General features: G+C 41.8%; 1 protein-coding gene across 1 annotated transcript in view; it reads left to right on the top strand.

Moving 5' to 3' along the window:
* The window catches only part of TIAM2 (TIAM Rac1 associated GEF 2), a 176,142-nt gene that overhangs the window by 17,422 nt on the left and 133,899 nt on the right, over positions 1-24,821 (top strand). The window contains exons 5-6 of the mRNA XM_088448965.1: positions 155-379; positions 21,017-21,202. Coding sequence (XP_088305091.1) covers positions 155-379; positions 21,017-21,202 — 411 coding nt within the window. The remainder of the gene's footprint in view (positions 1-154; positions 380-21,016; positions 21,203-24,821) is intronic.

Raw genomic sequence — 24,821 nt, 5'->3', positions numbered from 1 at the left:
ATTGTGAATGTATATGATAGGCTAGAAAAGATTGTAAACCGGTGATTCATAACTGTCTTGCATGTCACACTTCGGCCATGATAAACATTTACACTATATATGTATAAAAGAAAAGTGTTTACATGACTTGAGCATTTATATCTTTATCTTCTAGGCCACCAGTCAAACTGATCTAGAAAACTGGATTACTGCCATTCATTCTGCTTGCGCCTCACTCTTTGCCAAGAAGCATGGGAAGGAAGACACCATCAGACTGCTGAAAAGTCAAACCAGAAACCTTATGCAAAAGGTTGACATGGACAGCAAGATGAAAAAGATGGCAGAGCTGCAACTCTCCATTGTTAGTGACCCAAAGAATAGAAAAGCCATAGAAAACCAGGTACTTGGTTCATTTGTAGCTAGCAGTGACTACTGTACTGTATGGATTCCTTCAAAACCACCAAGCCTAATATGTAAGCTTCTTCTTGTTGGTCTGCAGGTAATGTCTAAAATACATGACTTTGGCCCGTATTCAATTTGATTCACACCCGCGATACTTTTTCACCTCCCAGCCTTTTCGCCTACATCGCGTGTTTTGCAGGCGGAAAAGTATCGCGCGCGTGCCCGCGTATCTCCGTATTCAATTTGAAAGTATGCGAAAACGGGACCCGGCGAATCTGAAACAAGCAGAAAGTCCTGTCGGATTTGGGGAAATCAGCCTGACACCCCCAAAAGATGCTCTGACATGGGGGTTCCCTATGATACCCCCAATTTGGCTTGCTGAAGGTATTTGGTGTTTTTAAACGGGCTCAATAGCTGCTAAATAGCGTTTTTGTATAAGTGGTGAAGAATAGTATTCAGGAGGTTTTTTTGCAGAAAATAACTTATCCCAGCAAATTTGGGGTACTTGAAAATGGGTGCCAGCACATTTTCCAGTTGCTAAAATTAAGTTTAAAAAATCGTGAAAAAATCCACCTTCCACAAGCACCTGCAATGAAAAAAACACCTGGGGCATACTTGGGGACCCCCCTGGAGTCTAGTTCGCTAGTTTTTAACTTTGTCCCCCAACATTTTTTTGCCCCCAAAATGAAAGTGATTTTTTGGGTTGTTCTTAAGTGTTTTTTTTGTTTTTGACGCAGTTTACCTTTGGGGGACTGTCTGAAGGCTGCACGGGGGTTCCCGCAACGTTGCACCCCAAAACCCCAATTCTGCACTTTTTTCTGCCTGCTATTCATAGGCGAAACTTTTTCACCTTTACATTGCATTTACTTTCCGCCTAGGCGGAAAGTCTTTCAAATTGAATACGGCGACACTTATGCGCCTGGCAAAATGATGTCATCGGCGAAACTTTTTCGCCAATTGCAGCTTTTCGCTCCAAATTGAATATGGGCCTTTGTCTTATAGAACACCATATAGGGCTCAGTCGTATTAGGTGTGAGTTGGGTCCTGTGAGCTGTTCTCACGGCAAACTCACACTGCGTATACCATTTGCAATCCAACTCCAAACTCGCATTGATTTTCTCAGAGGAAATTTGTGGGTTTTTTGTTCGCAGCCCCCTGAGCAGATTAAAATGTAGGAAAAGTACACAGTGCAGAACCTCTGGTACACCCCTCCTAATGAATAATCATGCATTTGGAGTGGTTTAAATAGCATAATTTGGGCAAGAAACACATGTCTGTTTTTAGGTGAACCTCTCTATAAAAGCTCAATAATGGGTTACATTATTGGGGACAGGTGTGTGAGGGTGTAAATGATGCGGGACAGGTATGTGGAGGTGTAAATTATGTGAGACAGGTATGTGGAGGTGTAGTATTGATGTGGGACAGGTATATGAAGGTGTAAATGATGTGGGACAGGTATGTGGAGGTGTAAATGATGTGGAACTGGTATGTTGAGGTGCAAATGATGTGGGACAGGTATGTGGAGGTGTAGTATTGATGTGGGACAGGTATGTGGAGGTGTAGTATTGATGTGGGGCATGTATGTGGAGGTGTAAATGATGTGGGACAGGTATGTGGAGGTGTAAATGAAGTGGGACAGGTATGTGGAGGTGTAAATGAAGTGGGACAGGTATGTGGAGGTGTAAATGATGTGTGACAGGTATGTGGAGGTGTAAATGATATGTGACAGGTATGTGGAGGTGTAAATGATGTGTGACAGGTATGTGGAGGTGTAGTATTGATGTGGGACAGGTATGTGAAGGTGTAAATAATGCGGGAATGGTATGTGGAGGTGTAAATGATGTGGGACAGGTATGTGTAGAGGTGTAAATGGTGTGGGACAGGTATGTGGAGGTGTAGTATTGATGTGGGGCATGTATGTGGAGGTGTAAATGATGTGGGACAGGTATGTGGAGGTGTAAATGAAGTGGGACAGGTATGTGGAGGTGTAAATGATGCGTGACAGGTATGTGGAGGTGTAAATGATGCGTGACAGGTATGTGGAGGTGTAAATGATGCGTGACAGGTATGTGGAGGTGTAAATGAAGTGGGACAGGTATGTGGAGGTGTAAATGGTGTGTGACCGGTATGTGGAGGTGTAAATGATGTGTGACAGGTATATGGAGGTTTAAATGATGTGGGACAGGTATGTGGAGGTGTAGTATTGATGTGGGACAGGTATGTGAAGATGTAAATAATGCGGGAATGGTATGTGGAGGTGTAAATTATGTGGGACAGGTATGTGTAGAGGTGTAAATGATGTGGGACAGGTATGTGGAGGTGTAGTATTGATGTGGGGCATGTATGTGGAGGTGTAAATGATGTGGGACAGGTATGTGGAGGTGTAAATGAAGTGGGACAGGTATGTGGAGGTGTAAATGATGCGTGACAGGTATGTGGAGGTGTAAATGATTCGTGACAGGTATGTGGAGGTGTAAATGAAGTGGGACAGGTATGTGGAGGTGTAAATGATGTGTGACAGGTATGTGGAGGTGTATTGATGTGGGACAGGTATGTGGAGGTGTAGTATTGATGGGAGAGGGGTTGTTCAACTTGCAGGTGAGAGGTACAGAGTGTTTATGCCAACATTTTACAAACTTGCATAAAAACACTGAAAAATTACTATACCCCAAACTGCTGGAAAGACTTTAATTTGATGAAAAACACCTGCTTGCTATTACTTTTCCACCATTAATAAAAAGTGCAAAACTCAGCATGAAAGCATGAGCACTACTGTTCCCAGCAAGCTCTAGAAGTCCGGAGTATGCCGCACTTCTCTAGTGCAAAATGAATGGATACCATTCAAAAATACTTTATTAAAAAAAATTCCCATGCCTGCTGTAAGAGATATGTAGGATTTCATGGAAGAAACGGGTGGTGGGCCTTTCTACTTTCAAATCTTGGCAATTAAACATCAAGTAGCCGCCAGTATGCGGGAGACCACTTTTGCAAACGGTGTTTCTGGGAGGCAGATGTATGAAGCTCTGGGAAGTCATAAAGTGGATAGTGATAAACGACCAGCCAATCAGCTCCCAACTGTCATTTTTCAAACACAGCCTGTAACATGACAGTTGGGAGATGAGTGGCTGGTTGTTTATCACTCTGCACTTTATCACTTCTTAAATCTTCATATATCCGCCCCTGTATCTTGTAAAGAGTAGCATATGGAGGAGGACCATGGGGCTTTACGAACAGAACATGGATGTTGCTTTGTTTTTTTTAAATGTATATTTTTTGTAAAACTGCAAGGTCTATCTAGATTATCATGATAGAGTAACGATGTCAACATGCTTTTACTGTACATGGTCTACATTAAAGCGTCACCTCCTTTCCCTGTACCGTCTCTTCAAATTCAAAATGTGCAACAAAGAGATACATAGATAGTGTCATTTGTATGTAGGGATGTGCATTTTTCGTGTGCATGTGCAAAATATGTTTATTTATGTTTTAAAGGAGAACTAATGCACTATACAAAATTAAAACAAAAAAATGTGTTACTTAAACTTTGCAACATAAAAAAACAGTTACCAAACATTAAAAAAAATAGCCTTGAAGGATGACTTCACTTAAAATTAAAATAAAAAAACAAGTTTTTATTTTTATGAGTTTTTAAAGATAAAATAAATAACCTCCACCACGCGTTCTCCTCTTCTGTTCCGCTTGCTTAAATTAAGCACAGCGGTTGTTCATTACTTGCCTTATTCATGAATGCCGTGTTATGAGGTAAGGGACATTTGCACCTGTCTGTGTTAATATCTACTAATACTTTGTATCCCATAGTTGGTAAAGCATTTTATATTCAGTGCTGCAATATGCCCATAAACTGTGTACCATGTTCCATACATGTCTCCTTTAGCATTGATGCATATCTCATATGCTTAATGTCTGTCATTAGTATTCACATTACACGTGATCTTAAATTGTGTCTTAATGTGTTCTGTATGTATCCATCTCTGTATAGTAAATAAAGCAGGTAAAATACAGCAGACTATAATAAATGTTGATATTGCCTTGCCTGCTATATTGTATTTTATTACTATTTTTTATATGTATAGTGCCACACTATTATATAGCGCTTTCCAGAGAATACTGTATCGTTCATATGAACCTGCCCCATTGCTACTTACAATACACATAATATAGTCTAATTTATCAGATGGCAATTAATCTTCCAGTATGTTGCGTGGACTGTGGGTGGATAACAGAACTTATAAACTCCACACAGATATTGCCAGGCCTCACAACTGTGAGGCAGCAATGCAAACCACTGTGCTCTTCTTTTATTTTGTTTATATCTGTTTGTTTCTGCTACATTTACAGGGTAAAAAGATGAAAATTTTTAGACTATAGTTGAATATAAACTTGATATATTTCATCTGCCTTGCACATGCTGTATTTCTTGCAGGTGTTCCTAGAAAGTATTGGCACTGTGCCAGCAGGCATTGGCCTGCTTATAGGTCACCCATGTAGGTTTGAGCAGGTGTGTCCAGGTCCCAGATTGGAGGAAGGACATGACTTGATAAGTAGGGCTCCATTGACTATACAAGTGTGCCCAATACAGGGGTGTAGTAGGTATTACTGCCGGACGCATGGCCAGCAGTTCAAAGCCCGACAGCAGCAGCCCGGCAATGGTGAAAATCCTGATCGTCCCTAAGGTAAGTATCGCTAACCTAATTCTACCCCCTAACCCTCCTTTAGGGGTGCCTAACCCTAACCTCTCCCCAAAGTGCCTAACCTTAATCCCCCCTCTAAGTGCCTAAACCCAACACCCCTTCCCCACAGGGGGGGTTAAGTCCCCAGGGGGGGTGCTTAACCCTAACCTCCCCCCATGGGTGCCTAACCCTAACGCCCCTTCCCCTAGCCTAAACCTAACCCTCCCGGGGAGGGGGGGTGCCTAACCCTAAGTCCCCCCGGGAGCCCTAAACCTAACCCTCCCACCCGCGGCTGCTGACGCCCGGCTTACCTTCGTTCGGTATGCCGGGCCACGGTCTTCCAGTGTCTGGTTAATGACAGGCGCCTGTCATTAGTACCACGCCGGGATTAGAAAGTCTGGAAGCTGGGGGTCGGCATTTAGACCGTCAGCTTCCAAACTACATCCCCAATACAGACAAAATGTCAAACCTCAGATGTTAAAAAATAAGTTATTTTTTTGCGGCAAATTTAGTAGCAAAACCATTCATTCCTGTCCAAGCCTGCAAAAAGTGAGATGCTGACAGGTTCAACTTTCCAGCCTATAAAGACCTCAGTCGCTGAGAGTCCCCATGTAGTCAGGTAGTCACATGACTGTTAGGGATAATGCCCACGTGACGCTATTTGCTTTCTCTTCAAATAACATTTGACATTCTTCTGAGCCTGATCCTCCCATCACACCTTAACACAACAAGCAAACAGAATGATGTGCATGGTGATACAGAATCAGGACCACTGCTCCACTTCTCCCACATCTCTTTTGTGTTATTACTATTTTTTATTTGTCGTTATAACAATGTTGTTATTTTATTTATTTTTTACAAATTCTTAAGTATTGTGCAAATATGTACAAAAATATTCGTGCACTAACCTCATCTTATATGCCTGAACCAGACTCTCTTAGAGCTGCGCAGGGATCAGCATGAATGCAGGGTGAGATAATAAACTTTAGAAATTGATCCATTTCCTTTTCTTTCTACCAGGAAACTAATTTTTTTCTGTGTTCCCTGAAAAACGATAGTAGATAAAAAGTAGAAAATACGGATCTTACCCTTCATTAAAGAGGCTGTGGGCATGTAAATTATTGTCCGTTAAACTCAAACAGCAGCTGCAGTAAAGGTGACTTAGCATCTCTCTGTCCCCTCCAGTCTTCCTGTAATGATTATTAGGGCCTGGTGCGGAGTAAAACTCAACTTTGCTGTTGATGCCCATGTTAAAAAAAAAATCCCCTACGTGTAGTGTTGAATGCATATTTGCGAGCAGATAACTCCTATCCGTTTGCTTTGTTTGATGCACCTCATAATTATTAGTGAGGGCTTGCAACATCCTTTTCTTGGTGCGAAAGCGAAGTCTGTAAGCATGCATACTGTATACTGTATATGCTTCCATGCAACTTTATTGCATTGTTACAATCTCACTTACCTTTTGTCTGTGGGGGAGATGTATCAAGCCGTGGAGAAGTTGCTCAATGCAACCAATCAGCTTCTAACGGTCATTTATTTGAAGTGACAGGAGCTGATTGGTTGCTTTTGGGCAAGTTCTCCACTTTATTTCTCCAAGGTTTGATATATCTCCCCCTTTGTGAGAATGCCCCGTTAGGTTGTTACTTTTCAGTTATGCTTACTCAATTGCAGATGTGACTAACTGCATATGACTCTGCATGGTTCGTACTTGCGTAGGCTTGGTTCTTGAGTAAGCACAATGTGAAAACAAACAAGATACACCGCACAAACTGGCATATGTTTCGGACCCTTAATTACTAATTGCTCCTTGCATGTTTTGTGGGTCTGAACTTTATTGATAAGATTGGCAGGTGTTGCGCTGCTCCTTACTCCATCTGAAAAACAACAACCGTATAGACATATGGACGGTACCATGTCCATTAAATTTCTGTTATATCCATTTAAGCATTTAGTTTGTGTATTGTATAAAGAGAACACATGAGATGGTTGTTGGTTTTAGCAAACTCAGATCTACCACGGGTACTGTTATTCCTTCTAATTAAACGGCTAAACGATTTGGCTTAATTAGAGCGAGAAGCTGAAAACTGTAAGTACATAATAAATTAATAACAAATTAGTTGTTATGGTCATGTCAAGTTCTGTTCATTTGGAGTGATTCCTACTTGTCAAACTTACAACCTTAGTATTTTTGGCGGAGATACAGCTTTAGAAGTAGAAGCGATCTGACTAATGACTAAGGCCCTCATTCAGAGCCGTACGCTCTGAGCAGAGCGCACGCTCTGAATGAGGGCCGCCCTCCATGAAAATGGAGCGTTCTCCTGGACGCTCGTATAGCTGTGGGTCACCACCCACAGCCTATACGAGCGTGCATTTTGATGGCCGCAATGGTCGTGACCATCGCGACCATCGAAACTGCGAGCCGGAGCCTGCGCTTGAGGTTTTCAACCGCAAGCTCTGGAGTGATTTTGGCTCTATCAGAGCCAAAATCACTCCCACTGACATCACTAGTGATGTCAGTGGGCCGGCTTCTGACGGGAGGCGTTCCCGTGGGAACGCCCCCGTCAGGGAGGCACGCCCCCGGCACGCCCACCAAAGGGGGCGTGCTGTCAATCAACATCGACAGCACGCCCCCTTTGATCAGACACAATGAGCGAAGGACTTTCCTTCGCTCGTCGCGTCTGGCGCATGCGCACGACGGAGCTCCCTCCGTCGTGCGCATGCTCAGTGCATAACATCGACCCACTTGCGAGCGGACAGCCGCTCGCGAGTGGGTCTGAATCAGGCCTTAAGTAACTTGGATAGTGAAAGAAAAACATTGTGATGAGCTGCTCTTACTTTATAGCATTGTATCTGTCATTTATATCATAGGTAGGACTTCTATAATAATAAAAATAAAGTTTTATATGTGCTGATAGCCGCATATTTGGGAACAGTTTCAATACCTTTAATCAGTATAAAAATGGTCACATATACAGATGTGTCCTTCCTTGCTCATCTAGTCTCAATACGCCACGCAGCGTGATATGTCTGGCGTGAGTGAGCCACCAGGCCGTGCAACTCTGCTAGTGTTTTCTGCCGAAAATGCGGCTGAGTCATAATGCGATGCGACTAGGATGCACCAAAAGACGGTGCTGATTAATTTGATACGTGACACTTATGTATATTTGTATACAACACTTTTACTATGTTCAAAAAGTTAATCAGTGACTCATCAGAGTCTTATATTCTATAAAAAAAGAGGATGTATAACAATACTCTTTATCCAAGTCTTTAATACTATTAATTCTTTTGGACTTTCAACAAAGACTTTTAGAAGAGTATTGTTATACATGCTCTTTTTATAGAATATAGGACTCTGATTGTCACGGATGTTTTTTTTTGTGAATTCGGACTAAGGCCTGGATGTGACCGGGACTCTGTGGATTCTGTAATAAAGGTTGCTGGGCGGATGTAACTCCTGCTCATGTGTGGGACTGGGTATTGAAAGTAGTACTAAGTATTGGCAGAGACCCAGACCAGAGGTGCGGAGTCTAACCCTTCTGCGTTGTTCACCAGGGACCCCTGCAAGGAGATATGGACTGTGCGGTGTCCGACTGGCAGGTTACGAGCCCCCTGACTGGGTCACTCAGTACTAGCACTGGAACTAGGGAAATGGACAGGAGCTGTGGATCTGTGGTTATCGGTAGGAACCAATGGTCTGTGGTTATCGGTAGGAACCGATGGTTTTTGGTTATCGATAGGAACCGATGGTCTATGGTTATCGGCAGGGACCGATGATATGTGGTTATCAGTGAGAACCGATGAGTTGTAGTTATCAGAAAGAACCAATGGGCGGTATTCAATTGTTTACGCGGTCCGGATCTCCTGTCTAAAGTGACAGGAGATCGCGGGCCGCTATTCAATTGTTGCCATTTTTCATGCTGAACGCGCCCAAAGTGGTCGGGGTTAGCAGCGTAAAGCAGCTACCCCCAACCAAAGTGCTGGGCGCGACTGCGAAAAGTTATGTTTGGGCGCCCAAACAGGTAACTTTTCGCACATTTCAGCTCGCACCCCGCAGGGGCCGCAAGCTGAAATGGAGCGCTGGCAGCTGATCGCGCCCGACAGGAGCAACAATTGAATAGCTCCGTCGGGCGCGAAGGGGGGTAGAAACAATTGAATACCGCCCAATGAGTTATGATTTACGAAAAGGACCGATGAGTTATAGTTATTGGTGAGAACCGGTGTGTGGTGACTATCGGTAGGGACCGATAAGCAATGGTTATTGACAAGGACTGACGAGCTGTGGTTATTTGATAAGAACCGATGTGCTGCGGTTATTGGTAATAATCGATGAGCTGTGGTTACTGGTAAGAACCGAGGCAGTATCGGCTGGGACCGATGGACTGTGGGCATCAGCTGGAACTGATACACTGTGGGTATCGGCAGCACAGATGGAGCCAGAGGTGCTAGGTGAAGATAGCACAGGAATCACTCTGAGGCATATACACAGGAGCACTCTCTCCTCACACAGCAAGGGCTGTGAATACAGTCGGACTGGCTTGAGACTTCCTCGGCTGTTCCTTTTATCCCCCCTGACCAGCAGGGATTGGATGCAGCAGTCAGCTGACACAGTGTCAGCTCTGGATTGGCAGTGTTCCTATCAGCTGATCCTGTCTCTTTTACACATGGAGAACGCTGGCCACTGGCATTCCAGAGAAGGTCCTGCTTCCTGCTGCAACGCTGCACACTGGAACCCAAGACTGAGCCGCCGACCTGCAGGAAGTCGCAGGCCTGTGAAAGAGACAGAGGTGAAGTGGGCGGTGTGGTGAGTAGCGGAGGCCCCACTTGATCTGACCGCGGTTTGTGAAACTGAGGAGTCACTGATTAATTTTTATACCTAATAAAAGTGTTGTATTAGTCCATAGTTTTCATTACTTAATAACAATAGCACCACTTACCTGCACATTAAATTATCCACCACTACCACCTCTACAAGCATTGGCACTAGCAGAACCAGTAGGAAGCGAACTGCAGCATTTTGGTGAGTACACACTTTCTTACCTATCCTGCATAATAGTATCTGCCAAGTTCCTGATACTGTGCAATGTAGAAAGTGAAGAGGGTAATTGTACTATCATCACTGCTATAAGTATACCCATCCTCATACTTATAAATGCTCCTCCCCGGGAGAAGCAGGTGGGCAGAGTTGGGGGCGGGGCTGGCTGGGTCGCGTCATTAAGCCCCACCCCCTCACGGCAATTCACCGCAAACGCTGAATATTTAAAATAGGGGGTGGGGTTAAATGATGCAATTCTCATAGAATTGCGTCGTTAGGCCCTGTCCCCGACGCACGCACCCGCCGATCCTGGGTAATATTCTCCCCATTCTGCCCATTGCACTAGGAAGTGGGCAGAATGCGAGAGAAGTGCCTACCCTTCCGGGTGTGCAAGGGGTTACCCTGAAAAATTGGTAGCCTCCTGCGACTTCCAGGAGGGTAGGCATGTATGCCCATCCTACTGCTATACTTTGGTTAGTATTCCGGGATTATCCATGAACACCCTCCCTACAGGAATTTGTGGACATAACTAGAGACATCCTTATTATACAGTGCACTGGGATTCTATATGGACTTCTTGGAGTACATTAAGAACACCCTTTCTACAGATTGAAAGTCGGGAGAATCCCACAGATGTAATTTGATCACTATAATGGTGCATACACACGGTCAGATTTTTCTTCAGATCTGAACGATAACGATTTTAAAAATCGTTCAATCGTTCATATCTGAAGGAAAATCTGACATATCTGACATGCCTGAACGATGAACGATGCGCGTTCCCGATGGTCAGATAACGATATCTGACATCTGATGTGTTTGCAGTCAGACTTGGACGATTCCATTCATTTTATTGCAGTCAAAAATCGTTCAATCGTTCAAATCTTTGGTAAAATCGTTCAATCGTTATTCTGACAGATCTGACAAATCTGACCGTGTGTATAATCCATAAGATTTAAATTAATATAATATACACTTGAAAATTTAAGAGAGTTTTTAGCAGGACCACACTTAGAGTAGATACAGGAGTGTCCCAGATCGCACCATATAGATAGATACAAACAAATATACGCTTTTTATTCTTTTTGCGCATTCAATGAATGACCACATTTGCCTGATTTCCATCTAGCACAGCAACAGAGCCAATATATTTATATATGGGTTTCTTACACAGTGGAATAATTATTATAATAATATGTACATTTTCCCATGAGGACTACAAAAGGACCAACAACATTTCTTCCCCAACACACCCTCCACAATAGATACTGTTGGCTCAATGTTCTCTGATCTATTACTTTTGAAGTCAAAATACTAACCATGTTCTCAGCAGCTATTATCCAGCATAATCTGCTGCGTTAGGGTTTTTTTGTGCTCGGTCATAAGACTAAGGCGTCATATTTTACCATTCTCAAGGAACAGCAGATCAGTGTCTCAGTACAATTACTGTATTATTGCCCTATTATGTTTTGCTCACTCCTTTGATCTGTACATAGATTTTCATCTATTACTTAAGGCTTTGGTAGCAGTGACTTAAGAGAAAAAGTCATACGACTTTGTTACTGTTAATAGTGATAAGCTGTGTATTAATACTTGTCAAATCCTTTCACTCTATTGTATTGCATACTCAATCTCCAGTGAAGAAAACATTTTAAAGGGAAACTGCACATTTGTTATACGTTGCACCTCATACTTATAATGTGATTTCTGGGTTGTGAGTCCAGCTTTTGAGGCTGCTGTGGGAGACAAGCTTTGAGACTGCTGTATGAGACAAGCTTTGAGACTGCTGTATGAGACAAGCTTTGAGACTGCTGTATGAGACAAGCTTTGAGACTGCTGTATGAGACAAGCTTTGAGACTGCTGTATGAGACAAGCTTTGAGACTGCTGTATGAGACAAGCTTTGAGACTGCTGTATGAGACAAGCTTTGAGACTGCTGTATGAGACAAGCTTTGAGAACCCTGTGCGAGACAAGCTTTGAGACTGCTGTGCGAGACAAGCTTTGAGGCTGCTGTGCGAGACAAGCTTTGAGGCTGCTGTGCGAGACAAGCTTTGAGGCTGCTGTGCGAGACAAGCTTTGAGACTGCTGTGCGAGACAAGCTTTGAGGCTGCTGTGCGAGACAAGCTTTGAGACTGCTGTGCGAGACAAGCTTTGAGACTGCTGTGCGAGACAAGCTTTGAGGCTGCTGTGCGAGACAAGCTTTGAGACTGCTGTGCGAGACAAGCTTTGAGACTGCTGTATGAGACAAGCTTTGAGACTGCTGTATGAGACAAGCTTTGAGACTGCTGTATGAGACAAGCTTTGAGACTGCTGTATGAGACAAGCTTTGAGACTGCTGTATGAGACAAGCTTTGAGACTGCTGTATGAGACAAGCTTTGAGACTGCTGTATGAGACAAGCTTTGAGACTGCTGTATGAGACAAGCTTTGAGAACCCTGTGCGAGACAAGCTTTGAGACTGCTGTGCGAGACAAGCTTTGAGGCTGCTGTGCGAGACAAGCTTTGAGGCTGCTGTGCGAGACAAGCTTTGAGGCTGCTGTGCGAGACAAGCTTTGAGACTGCTGTGCGAGACAAGCTTTGAGGCTGCTGTGCGAGACAAGCTTTGAGACTGCTGTGCGAGACAAGCTTTGAGACTGCTGTGCGAGACAAGCTTTGAGGCTGCTGTGCGAGACAAGCTTTGAGACTGCTGTGCGAGACAAGCTTTGAGACTGCTGTGCGAGACAAGCTTTGAGACTGCTGTGCGAGACAAGCTTTGAGACTGCTGTGCGAGACAAGCTGTGAGACTGCTGTGTGAGACAAGCTTGAGACTGCTGTCTGAGATAAGATTGAGACTGCTGTTTGAGACCAGCTTGGTCCATACTTGCCAACTCTCCCTGATTGTCAGGGAAACTCCCTGAAATAGTAGCAATGTCCCTGACTCCCTGAAGAGTCTAGTAATCTCCCTGATTGCACCTTACCCCCATTATGTAAAAGCGCAGCCATCGTTACATGACAGACATCACGGATCCCATTGTGTGGTAGTTCAGGAGAGGCCTCTCCCAACTCAGTGCTGTGTTAGTACGACCACTGGCCGACAATATATTCCACCACAAGAGGGTATCCAGCCATGGACATACTTTGGGAACACAGGTACATATCCACAGATGTGGATTGTACACCTAGATACCATTTACCATCATTTTATTGTTCTCATATTGCAGGATAATCAATATACGCATTGAATGCATTTATCCATCATTTTATGTATGAATTTCAACTAAGATACATTCATACAATATTTTGCTATTATTTTTTTTGTTGCTTTATTTTTTTGATCAGAACACATTGATATTCCACATAGTTTTCATTTTAAGTGACATTATTTGCTGTTGCTATGGAGTAATACTTTGAACCAACTACCGGATTTAACTGGTTATTTTTTTACTCAGTGTGGCCACATTGTTTTTATTTTATTTTTTGGGATTCTGGCGCTGGCTTTCTGAGTTTGGCGCTGGCTTTCTGAGAGCCGAAGTCTCTGCGATCGGGATTATGACCGTATTCCTACCAGACCACTTCAGTTTCTGATGTATCGGTTAATTACACAATGAGGTTTACGCAATGCCGATATTTACTCAGATCGAGCGATTGTTAGCCATTGCACACACGCAGCGATTCTATTGAGATCAAGTTCCCACAGAGGATTCACTCGCTAAGTGAGTGACAGGTAGTCCGCGTTTGAGGAAAGTAATTGGGGTGCTTAGGCAAACGCAGGAGTGTTGGGACTGTTTAAACTCTGTTTCATGGGAGTGCTTAAATTAGCCATTGCGATCTCCATTGCAGCATGAGAACTCTCTACGTGTCAGGAGAGCCGCAATGTATGAGGGAGGTAAGACTTGACTTACAAGCTACGTGGCTGTTTGATTTCAAATGCATTAGCATAGTTAGCAACTGCGATCCGTAAGAGATTGCAGTTGCGATTGCATTAGCGTAAATTTTGGAATCAGGCCCTGAATTAACATTTGTTTAATTTCACTGATTATAATACATAACTTATCTAGGTATTACCCTTTAACCCTGGTAACTCCCACCATGAAGTGTAGAAGACCACCATGAACCTATACCTTAATCACAGAATGGCATAATTCTACAAACAGTTATTTACCAGTTAGTGTTTCCATTACCCACAATTCACAAGGTTATGGTAGCACTCTTACTTTTCTAAGCCAGAATGATCACCATACAAGATGTCAATAAGTAGCCTTGTCTGCGCCTGGCATTTTTGGTACAGACTACCCCAGTGTGACTGGACTGCTCAAAATTAACAATTCTGGAAACATTTCAACTTTTTTAAAACTTTCCTTAATTCCCCTTTACGTGAGACCTTCCAGCAAGGGAGTGGCTTCCATATAAGCACATCCTTTCCTCACTGGCTGCCCCCATTGAGTAGGCTGTCTGGTAACATCTCTTTCTTTTTACAGGACAACTTAAAAGTACATAACTAGCACAGATTTATGAGGGGAGGGGGCAAAGGTTTAGTAAATGAGACCCCAGAGACTGGAGTCTCTGTGTCATACAGATGTTAAACAGCGGTCCTGGGGTAATTCGTTCCTGTTGATGTATAATTAACCTAGTTTCCTCTTCTAAAGCATGTTACATGGGAGACAAATTCAGACATTCTTGCCTTACGGATAACATTTTTTTAATGTAAATGATACAGATGTTGTCTATTAAATTGAGACACCAACCTGTGACTTCACAGATCCATTGCATAGCATAGGATCACTATCGAGAACATTGGTGGACAATCGGACAGGTGAGTACTAAGGTTACTCAGAATGTCCACTGCAAGTAAGCTGCCAAGGCTAGTGAATCTGCGTCCTAAGACGCAGTTGTGGGCATTAGCACTCCTCTAAAATGCTGTATTTTAGATGCTCTTCCCCATCGCCACCCCCAAATGGCTGCAGCCTGTCAATCAGACTGCTGCTTCCCCCACACTGCGAGCAGAGCTGCAGCAGCATTGTGGCACATGTTTGTTAGGCCTACTCTGCACTTATGGTTGTTCTCTCTCCACCCTAATTCTCCCTTTGACTGGTGCAAACAAACTGTTTGGCAGTAATCTAGCGCACCAGTGCACAAAAGCATTTGGCAGGAAGCCTCAGCAATTAGCTTGTCAAAAATGAGCTAATATACAAATATATATTAATGTAATGATATTGCAGAAAGCAAGATGTCATGACACCACATCTTATATATTAGTAATAAATATATGCCTATAGTTTTAGACAACAGTACTCTTTGATAAAGCCTCTTAGAGGCAAAGGGCAAAATGTACAAAGCGGCGGGTTCTAAACCCAGGAGGTTTGGTGGAGGTTTCGCAACGGTTTTGCGATTTACAGACTTACTAAGGTCAAAACCGCCGTAAAAACATATTTTAGAATAGAATAGAACAGGCCTAGGGCTACAATTACTAGTCATCAGTTTTGATGTCGTTTAGAACCCGCCGCTTAGTAAATTTTGCCCAAAATGCGTTAGAGATTGTCTGCCTGTGATTCGTATTCATATTTCCCGGCCGCATTGTTCCTCATTTTATTTAAATTATTTGCATTCAGTTTATGGCGTACCACTATTCAGCTGCCTACTACTGCCCTATTGAGACAGTTTTTATTTGCCAACGGCTATTTTATTAAGGTGGCCACATGTTAGCCAGACTTTCACCATACTAGAGCGTTGTTGGACAATCTGCCTGGCAATTAGGATCTCTTTTCACAAGTCCAGGACTACACCGTATGTATTATTGGGACTTGTTGTCCACAGACTGGATGCCAATATATTTATATATACTACTAATAATTATGAATCCGGCGCCAGAACCTAAACCAATGAATAAACTACTGGTGCTTTAAACAAATGCAAGTACAACCCAAGGCGTAAACCTAGGGCGTCTGCTCCTTAGTCAATAGTTTGTAGTGCTGGTGAATACACTACCTAGTAAATCGAGAAGGGAGTTATTGACTGGGGGCGACCAACCTGCTAATGATAAATATTCACACAAATATATAAATATAAATAAAGTGCTGAGTGCTAACATGCTTGAATCAGCCTGAGCAAGTATACATAAATCATAAAGTGCTTGTTGCCAAATAGTCCTAGCAGCATAGACCAATGAAGTGCTTAGTGCAATATAAATACTTTTAGCAGCATACAAAAATAAAGTGATAAAAGAAAGCTAGTACCATAAAAAATATTTAATAGAGTTTGACAAAAACAAGATAAATACGATAAAACACTGTGGTTCCTAATCAGGAGTAACCACCAGAGAGCAATAAATAACCGATAAAAATAAGATCAATTTAGGAGGTAAAAGAAGAGTTTTAGCTTATCTGAAAATCATTACTTGCCCTTGGGATTTACACCCAGACCCTCTCAAATTGATTTTCAGATAAGCTAAATGTATACTTGCTCAGGCTGATTCAAGCACGTTAGCACTCAGCACTTTATTTATATTTATATATTTGTGTGAATATTTATCATTAGCAGGTTGGTCGCCCCCAGTCAATAACTCCCTTCTATATTTATATATACATCTACCACAATTGATTGATGGAGCCTTAATGTTGGAGTAAAAACTATATATATGCCTATTAGAGCATCAGTCTTATTGATCCATTTAAATTTTTATATATATATGACTTCTTGGGGGGAATTCTATGGTTTTCGCCGGCGGCTCTGACTAATGGGTGCTCGACGGAGCAACTTAATTGTTGCTTTGTCTGTGCGTGAGAGCCTCCTGAGGTGGCGAGCAGGAATGTGCGAAAAGTCCTGGTTTTGGGCACGTTAACCATGACTTTAGACGGGTTTAGCAGTTTTACGCGGCTAAACCCAGTTTAATGGAGCGCAACATGCATGAAATTGAATGGGTGCCCAAAAACAATTGAATATTGCCCTCTCCCCCCTTTCCCGATCTCCCATCACTTTAGTGGGGAGATAGGGCGCGATAAAACTATTTAATCGACCCCATGGTATTAATTGTTTGTGTTTTAAATGTGACATCTAGATTCAGTTTATGTTAAATGTATTATTAATTTATAAGAAAATGTGTTGCTTTATGCAATATCATTACAATCATTTATGTTTGTATATTAGTACAATTCCACTGGAGAGGAGTTATAGCTTTGCTACTTATTGGTTTGGTGAATGCACACCATTCACATTTGCAATGTGCAGCTGTATATATCATGAGTTATTATAATAATTAGTGCCTGTGTATTGACAATGATGAGGCCTGCTAGTCCCTTTTGTATGGGTATCACTCCCAACTTTTGGTTTCCCCAAATTGAGCCAGCGAGCAGATACAACAGTGTTCATATGAGTTTAATCACCCTGACACATAACAGTGCCTCATCTTGGACAGGGCTACACCAGGCTGCCTCATTTTGACAATACGTTTCTTTCAATCCATATCTGTCGACCCTGACAGATGTCATTGAAGTTGAATATAAACTTTGTAAATAAAACAACTCTCTCATCTTAACACAAGCTACTGTTATCATTGTTCTCAGGGATACCATCTGTTGTTACATTTATGGCATAAATACCCATTTCTTGCTAAAAAAAAAACAAAAAACACCAAAAATGTTTAAAAGTGCAAACTCCTAACATGACCGCATAGCTTGATTTCTGAAAATCAGGTGAAAGCTCAGGGGTAATATATATATAATGGGTAACCTACATTATTTGACACTTTTGATTTAAATTGTAATTTACTTATTACCAGCTGTCCAGTGGGAAGTGTAATAATGAAATGAAAATCAAATTGTAGATAAGAAATTCTCATTTGAAACTAAGTTAATTGCCCCAAAGCAATGTTTGATCTTCAAATAAATTAAATGTAAAGTTTCTGTCTAATTTCATAACACTGTATACTGATACCTCTTGACATACAGACATTAAATATGCAAAGATGACATAAGGGCTTTAGCTACTAAGCTTGCTGAATGTCTGCTGTCATTAATCTGCCTTTGTCTCAGTAACTTTGCAGTTTGTGTCTGGGTGCAGTATACTTAGGTAAGGTTATCTAAGGCTGGTTACATTGTTTGGGCTGTTGATAGTTTATATTTGGCTTGCATGTGGCTTTTTAATTTTATAATGACCCCCTAGTGCCATTAACCGTTATTTAGCAGTGATTAGACACAAATGCTAGAATTATAGGGATAGCTTTAAAGTTAAAATAAGGTGAAACACATGCTACAATTTATTGTAGATTAAAGGATTCGGGGACTGATCAGGAAACTCTTCAAAAGAACATCTGGCATAGATTTAGAAGTATTGATTGGTTCCAGACCATTCCAGGAAGCATTTTCTGATACCCCGCATTAATGGCATAGCGCAACTGGCCATCTTTCAACTGCTTATCTGTGTTTCAGAGTTAATAAACTTGTACATTTCTGGATGGTTTTAAACCTTGAAATGTGAGGTATGTCAACTTATTTTACATGGCATCTCCTAGTTTGTCACCTTGCATAGAAAATGCCAGAGACAGCTGCAGGCTTTTCCGACAGCAGTGGACTTGCTCTATTCTTCTCTATATATTATGACTTGTTGGTTTCTATTACTTTATTACTGTTAAGTATATGCATACTTACCACTCAGCATTTGCAAAGTACTTGCATAAAGTACCTAACAGGAAGTAAATTAGTCATGCATATGTAACGATACAGGTCAGGGGCAGGATGCATCAAGGCTTAGCATTGCATTTAGCATGTGATGCATCCCGCTATTCATCACATACATGCCTACATTAATAACGCTGGTGTGCATGAAGAAAATAACAAAGCACAGCTCTCTCAGTAAGAGCTATCCTTTGCAATAGAGGGACTTCTGAGTTTATGACCTAGAAGTCCTTCTGCGCATGCGTCTGAGTGACGCACATACAGTGGGGGGTGATGGGAGGGAGACGATTAGATCTCTCTCAGGGAGAATTGCGAATAGTAGCCCGTAGGCCATAGCATTCTGAAGCTTGGTGCATATGCGGTAAGTGGCCAAACCTCAGAAAATGTATTTTTCTGAGGTTTCACCTCAAAATCTGCAATGATGCATCTCGCCCTATATGACATAAAGGAATGTAGTTATGAGACCGGCATCAGTGATGCAGCTGGTCCAAACCCAACGGGGAAACCCGACAAAGGCGGCAAAATAATGACGTCTATCTTAATCCCGATGTCGTAATGAAGGAGGATGACAGCCCGAACAAAGGTAAGCCGGGGTGCCCTTAGTGTTAGCCGCAGGGGGGGAGGGTCAGGTTTAGGTAGCATAGCAGGGTTAGCGTTAGTTTTTTTTGTGGGGAGGTTAGATCTAGGGGGATGGTTAGGGTTTGGCACTAAGGGGGGAAGGTTAGGTTTAGGCATGAAGGGGGTAAATTTAGGGTTAGGGTGCGGGTTCCGGTGGGTTATGGTTAGGCTACAAAAAGGAAGGGTTAGGGTGAGGGGGAGAAGGGGTTGGGTAAGTATACTTACCTGACCCCTGTTGGGATACCAACCATCGGGATGCTGCTGTCGGTATGTTGACAGGAGGCACCCCAACAGCCGGCATTACATACCGATTCCGGTAAAGGCTTGAATGTAATAGCCTGTGAGTTACAGGCGTGATTCTAGCAATATGGCAGCTAGATTTAATGCAGCAAAAATTTTCCAAAGTAAAACCAACCTGGTTTTGCCTTTTCAGTTATTGGGCTCTAAATCTAGCTGCTGGATCGAGAAATCGCCTGAGAGCCTGCAACTCGCAGGCTATTACATTAAGGCCACAGTAGTTATGGTGGGTGGTAAAGACCCTATACAGGGTTAGGAAAACATATGTTGCAGTTCCTCAGCAAATTTAGGAGATGTGTGCTTGGGATGATCCAGTGGGAGGTTTCTTATATGTTCTTATAGGTTTTCGTATTATTATTTTGCTTTTTATTGTTTGGAGCAATTTGTAATTACTTCCATCAGTTAATATGTACTCGGCTACGCACATCAACGTATATCACCGTAGCCAAACATCACTAATTTTCTTGTGCACCTTTATGGGATGTGTTGGAAAATAACTGATGTTACTGGTCGCAAAGAACCTTTACCTGATCGTTGCAGGAGGCACTCCACAGTCATTGCCAATAATTAAATATCTCCCTAAGACTATTGTGGAAGGAATGGAAGCTGTGTTGCTTTTATCATTGTGGCTAGATGGGTGCTTTCTTATAGAATAGGCAATAAATCAACACTAGATCAATCAACATAGTTTCAGAATTAAGCTTTATAAGCAAAACACAATGTATGTATCACTTTTTTGATAATTTGGCACAACTACACGGCCAAGTAATGATAGCATGACTTGGGCACTCCTGGTACTGTTTTTACTATTAGATCCACCAGTTTGACACTGAAAGCTACATATTTAGTCAGTCATCAATAGAAGAGTGGTTGTGTGTTTTTAACATACCCAATATTATATGAACCGTAGATCATGTCTGAAAAATGACAAGTGTGAAGAGTTTGATCTATTTAATAGGGATGCACTTAATTCAGGATTAGTTCTAGATTTGTCTGAGAACAGTTTTAGCATTATTCAACTTCAGATAAATCCTTAGGGTTTAGCCAAATGATTCTCAATCCGATTCTACCTGAAATCTTAGATGTAGGACACTTTTGGGAGTTAATGTTACGATCAGATCACTTAATGCTGCTTAATATAAATTTGTTATAACATTTGGCTATTTTGTATAAGGATTTGAATTAGCATTTGCATAACCACTATTTAGTTACACTTGGACTCATTCTTTATACTCATGCAAATTTACATTGGTTTGTAGAAATACATGAAAACCTTATTGCTGACTTCTATGTAATAGTTAAATTAATGTTGTTGAACTTTCTAATGGCTGTGTTCCCTTTTTCAGATTCAACAGTGGGAACACAACTTGGAAAAGTTTAACATGGACCTCTTCCGTATGCGCTGCTATTTGTCCAGCCTGCAGGGGGGAGAGTTGCCAAACCCAAAGAGCTTACTCGCAGCAGCTGGACGGCCATCCAAACTAGCACTGGGAAGACTTGGCATATTTTCTGTCTCTTCATTCCATGCATTGGTAGGTTGTTGTTGTGTTTGCCTAATTGGGGTTTGTATTATATAAATAAGGAATACAACTTGGTGCTTTGTTTTTCTTACTATTTAAATAAGTTATTAACTCCCATATAACCAAAATAATATATAAATCTTATTTAAACTAGATTTATTTTTGTAACATTGCAACCTTTCTACCATTTTTTCTCTTGGCCCAGATAGGTTTTAACCTAAAGCAACAGTCACAGCAAACCATCACACAATGGTTTTGCTTAGTTTATGTTTATTTAAATTAACATGTAATTTATATTTTTAAATGGTAATCCATTAATCAAACGTGCAGAGCTTTGCATTATCACCTTGGTTCGGAGCTAGAGTTGAAGCAATTGTACATATACATTTTATTTCTATGGTGTCTCTTCATGATGTTAATTATAATTAACATTCTAATTCGATGCGAGCGCCGGAGCAATTCATCATTGCTCCGTCGCGGAGACAGCTGATCCGAAAATCAGATGTCTCCCCGAAGTGTTTCACTGCTCCTTTTGGAGCAGTGAATCTTTTCACTGCCCCTTTCGGAGCAGTCACACTATTGCGCATGCGTGCAAGAGCCATGACGTCCAGCGGAGGGATCCGAAAGATGGCGAATGCTCCCACAATTAAGCCCTGAAAATATTCTATTTTCGGAGCTTGATGAGTTCTGTCCCCATACTAGTGGACAGCGGGCCATTCCGACAAAGGAAGGTGAGCAGGAGATATCTGTGATATCTCCTGCTTTACCATCTTGATGAATGGCCCGAAATCTTAATTTCTACAATTGCAGGTGAAAATGTTAATTTTCACCTGGTTTTGTAGAAATTAAGTGATGATGAATAGGCCCCTAAGTGTCTTGGTTGATTAACAGTGTTTCTAAACACATAACTTAAAAATACAGTACACTGATGGATTTGCTGACTTGTACTTGAATATCAGGACAGCCCTGATCTATATAGTAATGAACAGTTGTAGTAAATGGTTTACTCATGAATAAAGTTTAACTGCTGACTCTAGTATAGTACATTGGGCCCGATTCATAGATGGACACAATGTTGATGTGAGATGCTGTGGAATGATTATTTGCTGTTGCGCATGCGCAGTGATTGGTTAGCGATGGTGGTCGCGGAGAAGATTTATTTCCAAAGTGACTGACTGGTAGTCAGCGTTTGGGGGTGGTTACGGGGGATGGCTAAAAAAACACAGGCATATCGGGACCATTTTTCTGGCCGTGCCCTAGTGAGCCTCTGCAAATTCATACATAGCTGGAGAAGCCCTGGTGTCTTAGTTGAGACGGACATTCTGAGACAGCATAGGCTTGCTCAAAGGTTCCAGGTGCGACCGATGCTCCTGATGTCTTTGCTTTTGTACGTAAGCGGCAGGTGTGAGACGCCAGAGATGGGCGTCTGTGTGCACGAAATGGTGGCTGAGCCATTACCATATTTTGAAGTCCACTGCGTACAATCTCACAGCATTGCGTTTATCTCTGAATCAGTCCCATTATCCCAATATAATCTGAGAATAACAATATTAAACAAGGTCTGTCTACTGCTGTGTTGGAGACGTTGGGAACCCAATATAGAAACACTGCCAAGGCTATTTAAATAGTGAAAAGTAAATTTAAGTTTTGCTGTTCCTGACATTACATTCAGAACTGTGAGTGCAATCTGACTGGGTTTTGCTGCTGCTGCCTATGATGATGTAATGTAATTCTGACTTCTGATGAGCTAAGCAATATGAATTATATTAAACCAAATATGACATTTAGTGGATCACTTACATATACACAGTGGGCTCAGTAATATTCATTAGGACAAGTAACTCTTGAATAATCATTCTTCATGAGTACTAGACAGGCATTGTCTCACTTATGTACTTATGTCATTGGTTCCTTATAGTCAATATGTCAGCTTCTTCTGTGTGTAGGTGACCTGATCTCTTCAAGAGATGCCCAAATGATTTGCTATTTATAGAAATTAGAATAAACTAAAATAAATGGCACCTTACATTGTATGTATTATATTATAATAAGAGGCACAGTGTTAGATTTGACACTGTAGGCATACTATTAGATTTGATATGGTATGGGGATAAGGATACTTAAATCCTCCTAAGATCAATAGAGGTAAGGATTCCAGTAATGAGAGGTGGTGCTGAGATTAGTGAGCAGGATTACAATAATGTTCTTGATAATAAAGTCCGAAGGATTTGAAGTAGGTGCTGGCGCAAGAGAATCAGAAGTGTCCATAGCCAGAGCCAGAGCCAGAGACCAGGATGATCATTATGGATAGCCAAGGCCATACCAGAGAATCCAAGTTTATGTAACTGACTTGCTAGACTTATAAACCTCCAGGACATAAGGGATTGGTGAGGGTAGGAATTCTCTTAAGTTAGGAGCTGAAACAACAGCTGCCTCTATAGTTCCCCAGAAAGCATCACCCTCTGACAAGTTCACAAGACCAGAGAAGATGTCCTAAGGAATCCATCTGCATTTTCCTTTCACCCAGATCCTAAAAGATATTTTCAATTCATCCTGTCAAACAAGTGACTGCATCCTACAGTAAAGCTATAATCACGTGTACTAAAATAAATAATAAATATTCAAACCTTAAAATAAAGGATCCTCTATTACAACATAATTGCAGATGTGAGTAAAGTTGTGGTGAAATGTCACGCAATCATATTCAATGAGAAGTCAGGTGAAACAATCTTTGAGTTCTGCTTTTTCTGCACCATTTAGTGAAATGGGTTTTCTATACTGAGATCCTGATTCATTACAGATCGCAACTGCGAATGCAATAGCGATTATGCACTCAACTGCGATAGTAATCTAATTCATTGCGATCTCTATGCTGCCACAGCACAACATAAGGACGCCCACTTTACCTTACACACATCCGTAATGTTTAGCAAGGAAACATCGGTACCGTCGCAGCCTTACGCACTCTTGCACAAGCTCTGACCTTACTCAGAAATTGCTAACTTCATTGCACGCTATCAGGCCTCAGGCTGTGTAGGGCACCGCAGTGGATAATTTATGCACGCCCCTGAATAGGCATTCAAACGCACTGGCATGCCTGCGTTTCCCCAACCACCACCCACAAACGACACTTCTTGTCAATCACTCTGCCATGGGTCTGCGTAGTCACTGCGATTGCAATCCTGATCGCAGTGGCTAGTTCGCGCACGCACACTGCGATGCATACGCAGTACGCCACAATCGGCCGATTGCGTGCATTTTAGCAACTGCGTTCCTTGCTGAATCAGGTTCTGAATCTGTAAATTCCACAATCTGTATTTGATTTATAAATAGGTCTTAGATGACAACAGTATAAAGTAATTGTATTTTGTGATTTGGATAAAATGAGGGAGAAGTACAGAACCAACTTAATGATTGTGGAATGCTAACTTAAGATTAAATTCCATCAGTAAAATATACAAAATGTCACAGTAAAATGTGGAATGAGGTGAAAATCCATGCAGTAAATGTTGCTAATATCTACTTGTTAGTTTGGAGAGTCTGCTACTTTGTTGTGTTACGTCCAGTAGGATTGTGAACAATATTTTGTAATTGATCTCTGGAGTATCTTCTGCATAAAAAAGAAGGAATA

The sequence above is a fragment of the Taudactylus pleione genome, unplaced genomic scaffold (assembly GCF_031769625.1).
Source record: "Taudactylus pleione unplaced genomic scaffold, aTauple2 ptg000473l, whole genome shotgun sequence".
Lineage (NCBI taxonomy): Eukaryota > Metazoa > Chordata > Amphibia > Anura > Myobatrachidae > Taudactylus > Taudactylus pleione.
Note: the sequence above shows the minus strand (reverse complement) of the source record. Positions and strands in the feature narration are given on the sequence as shown.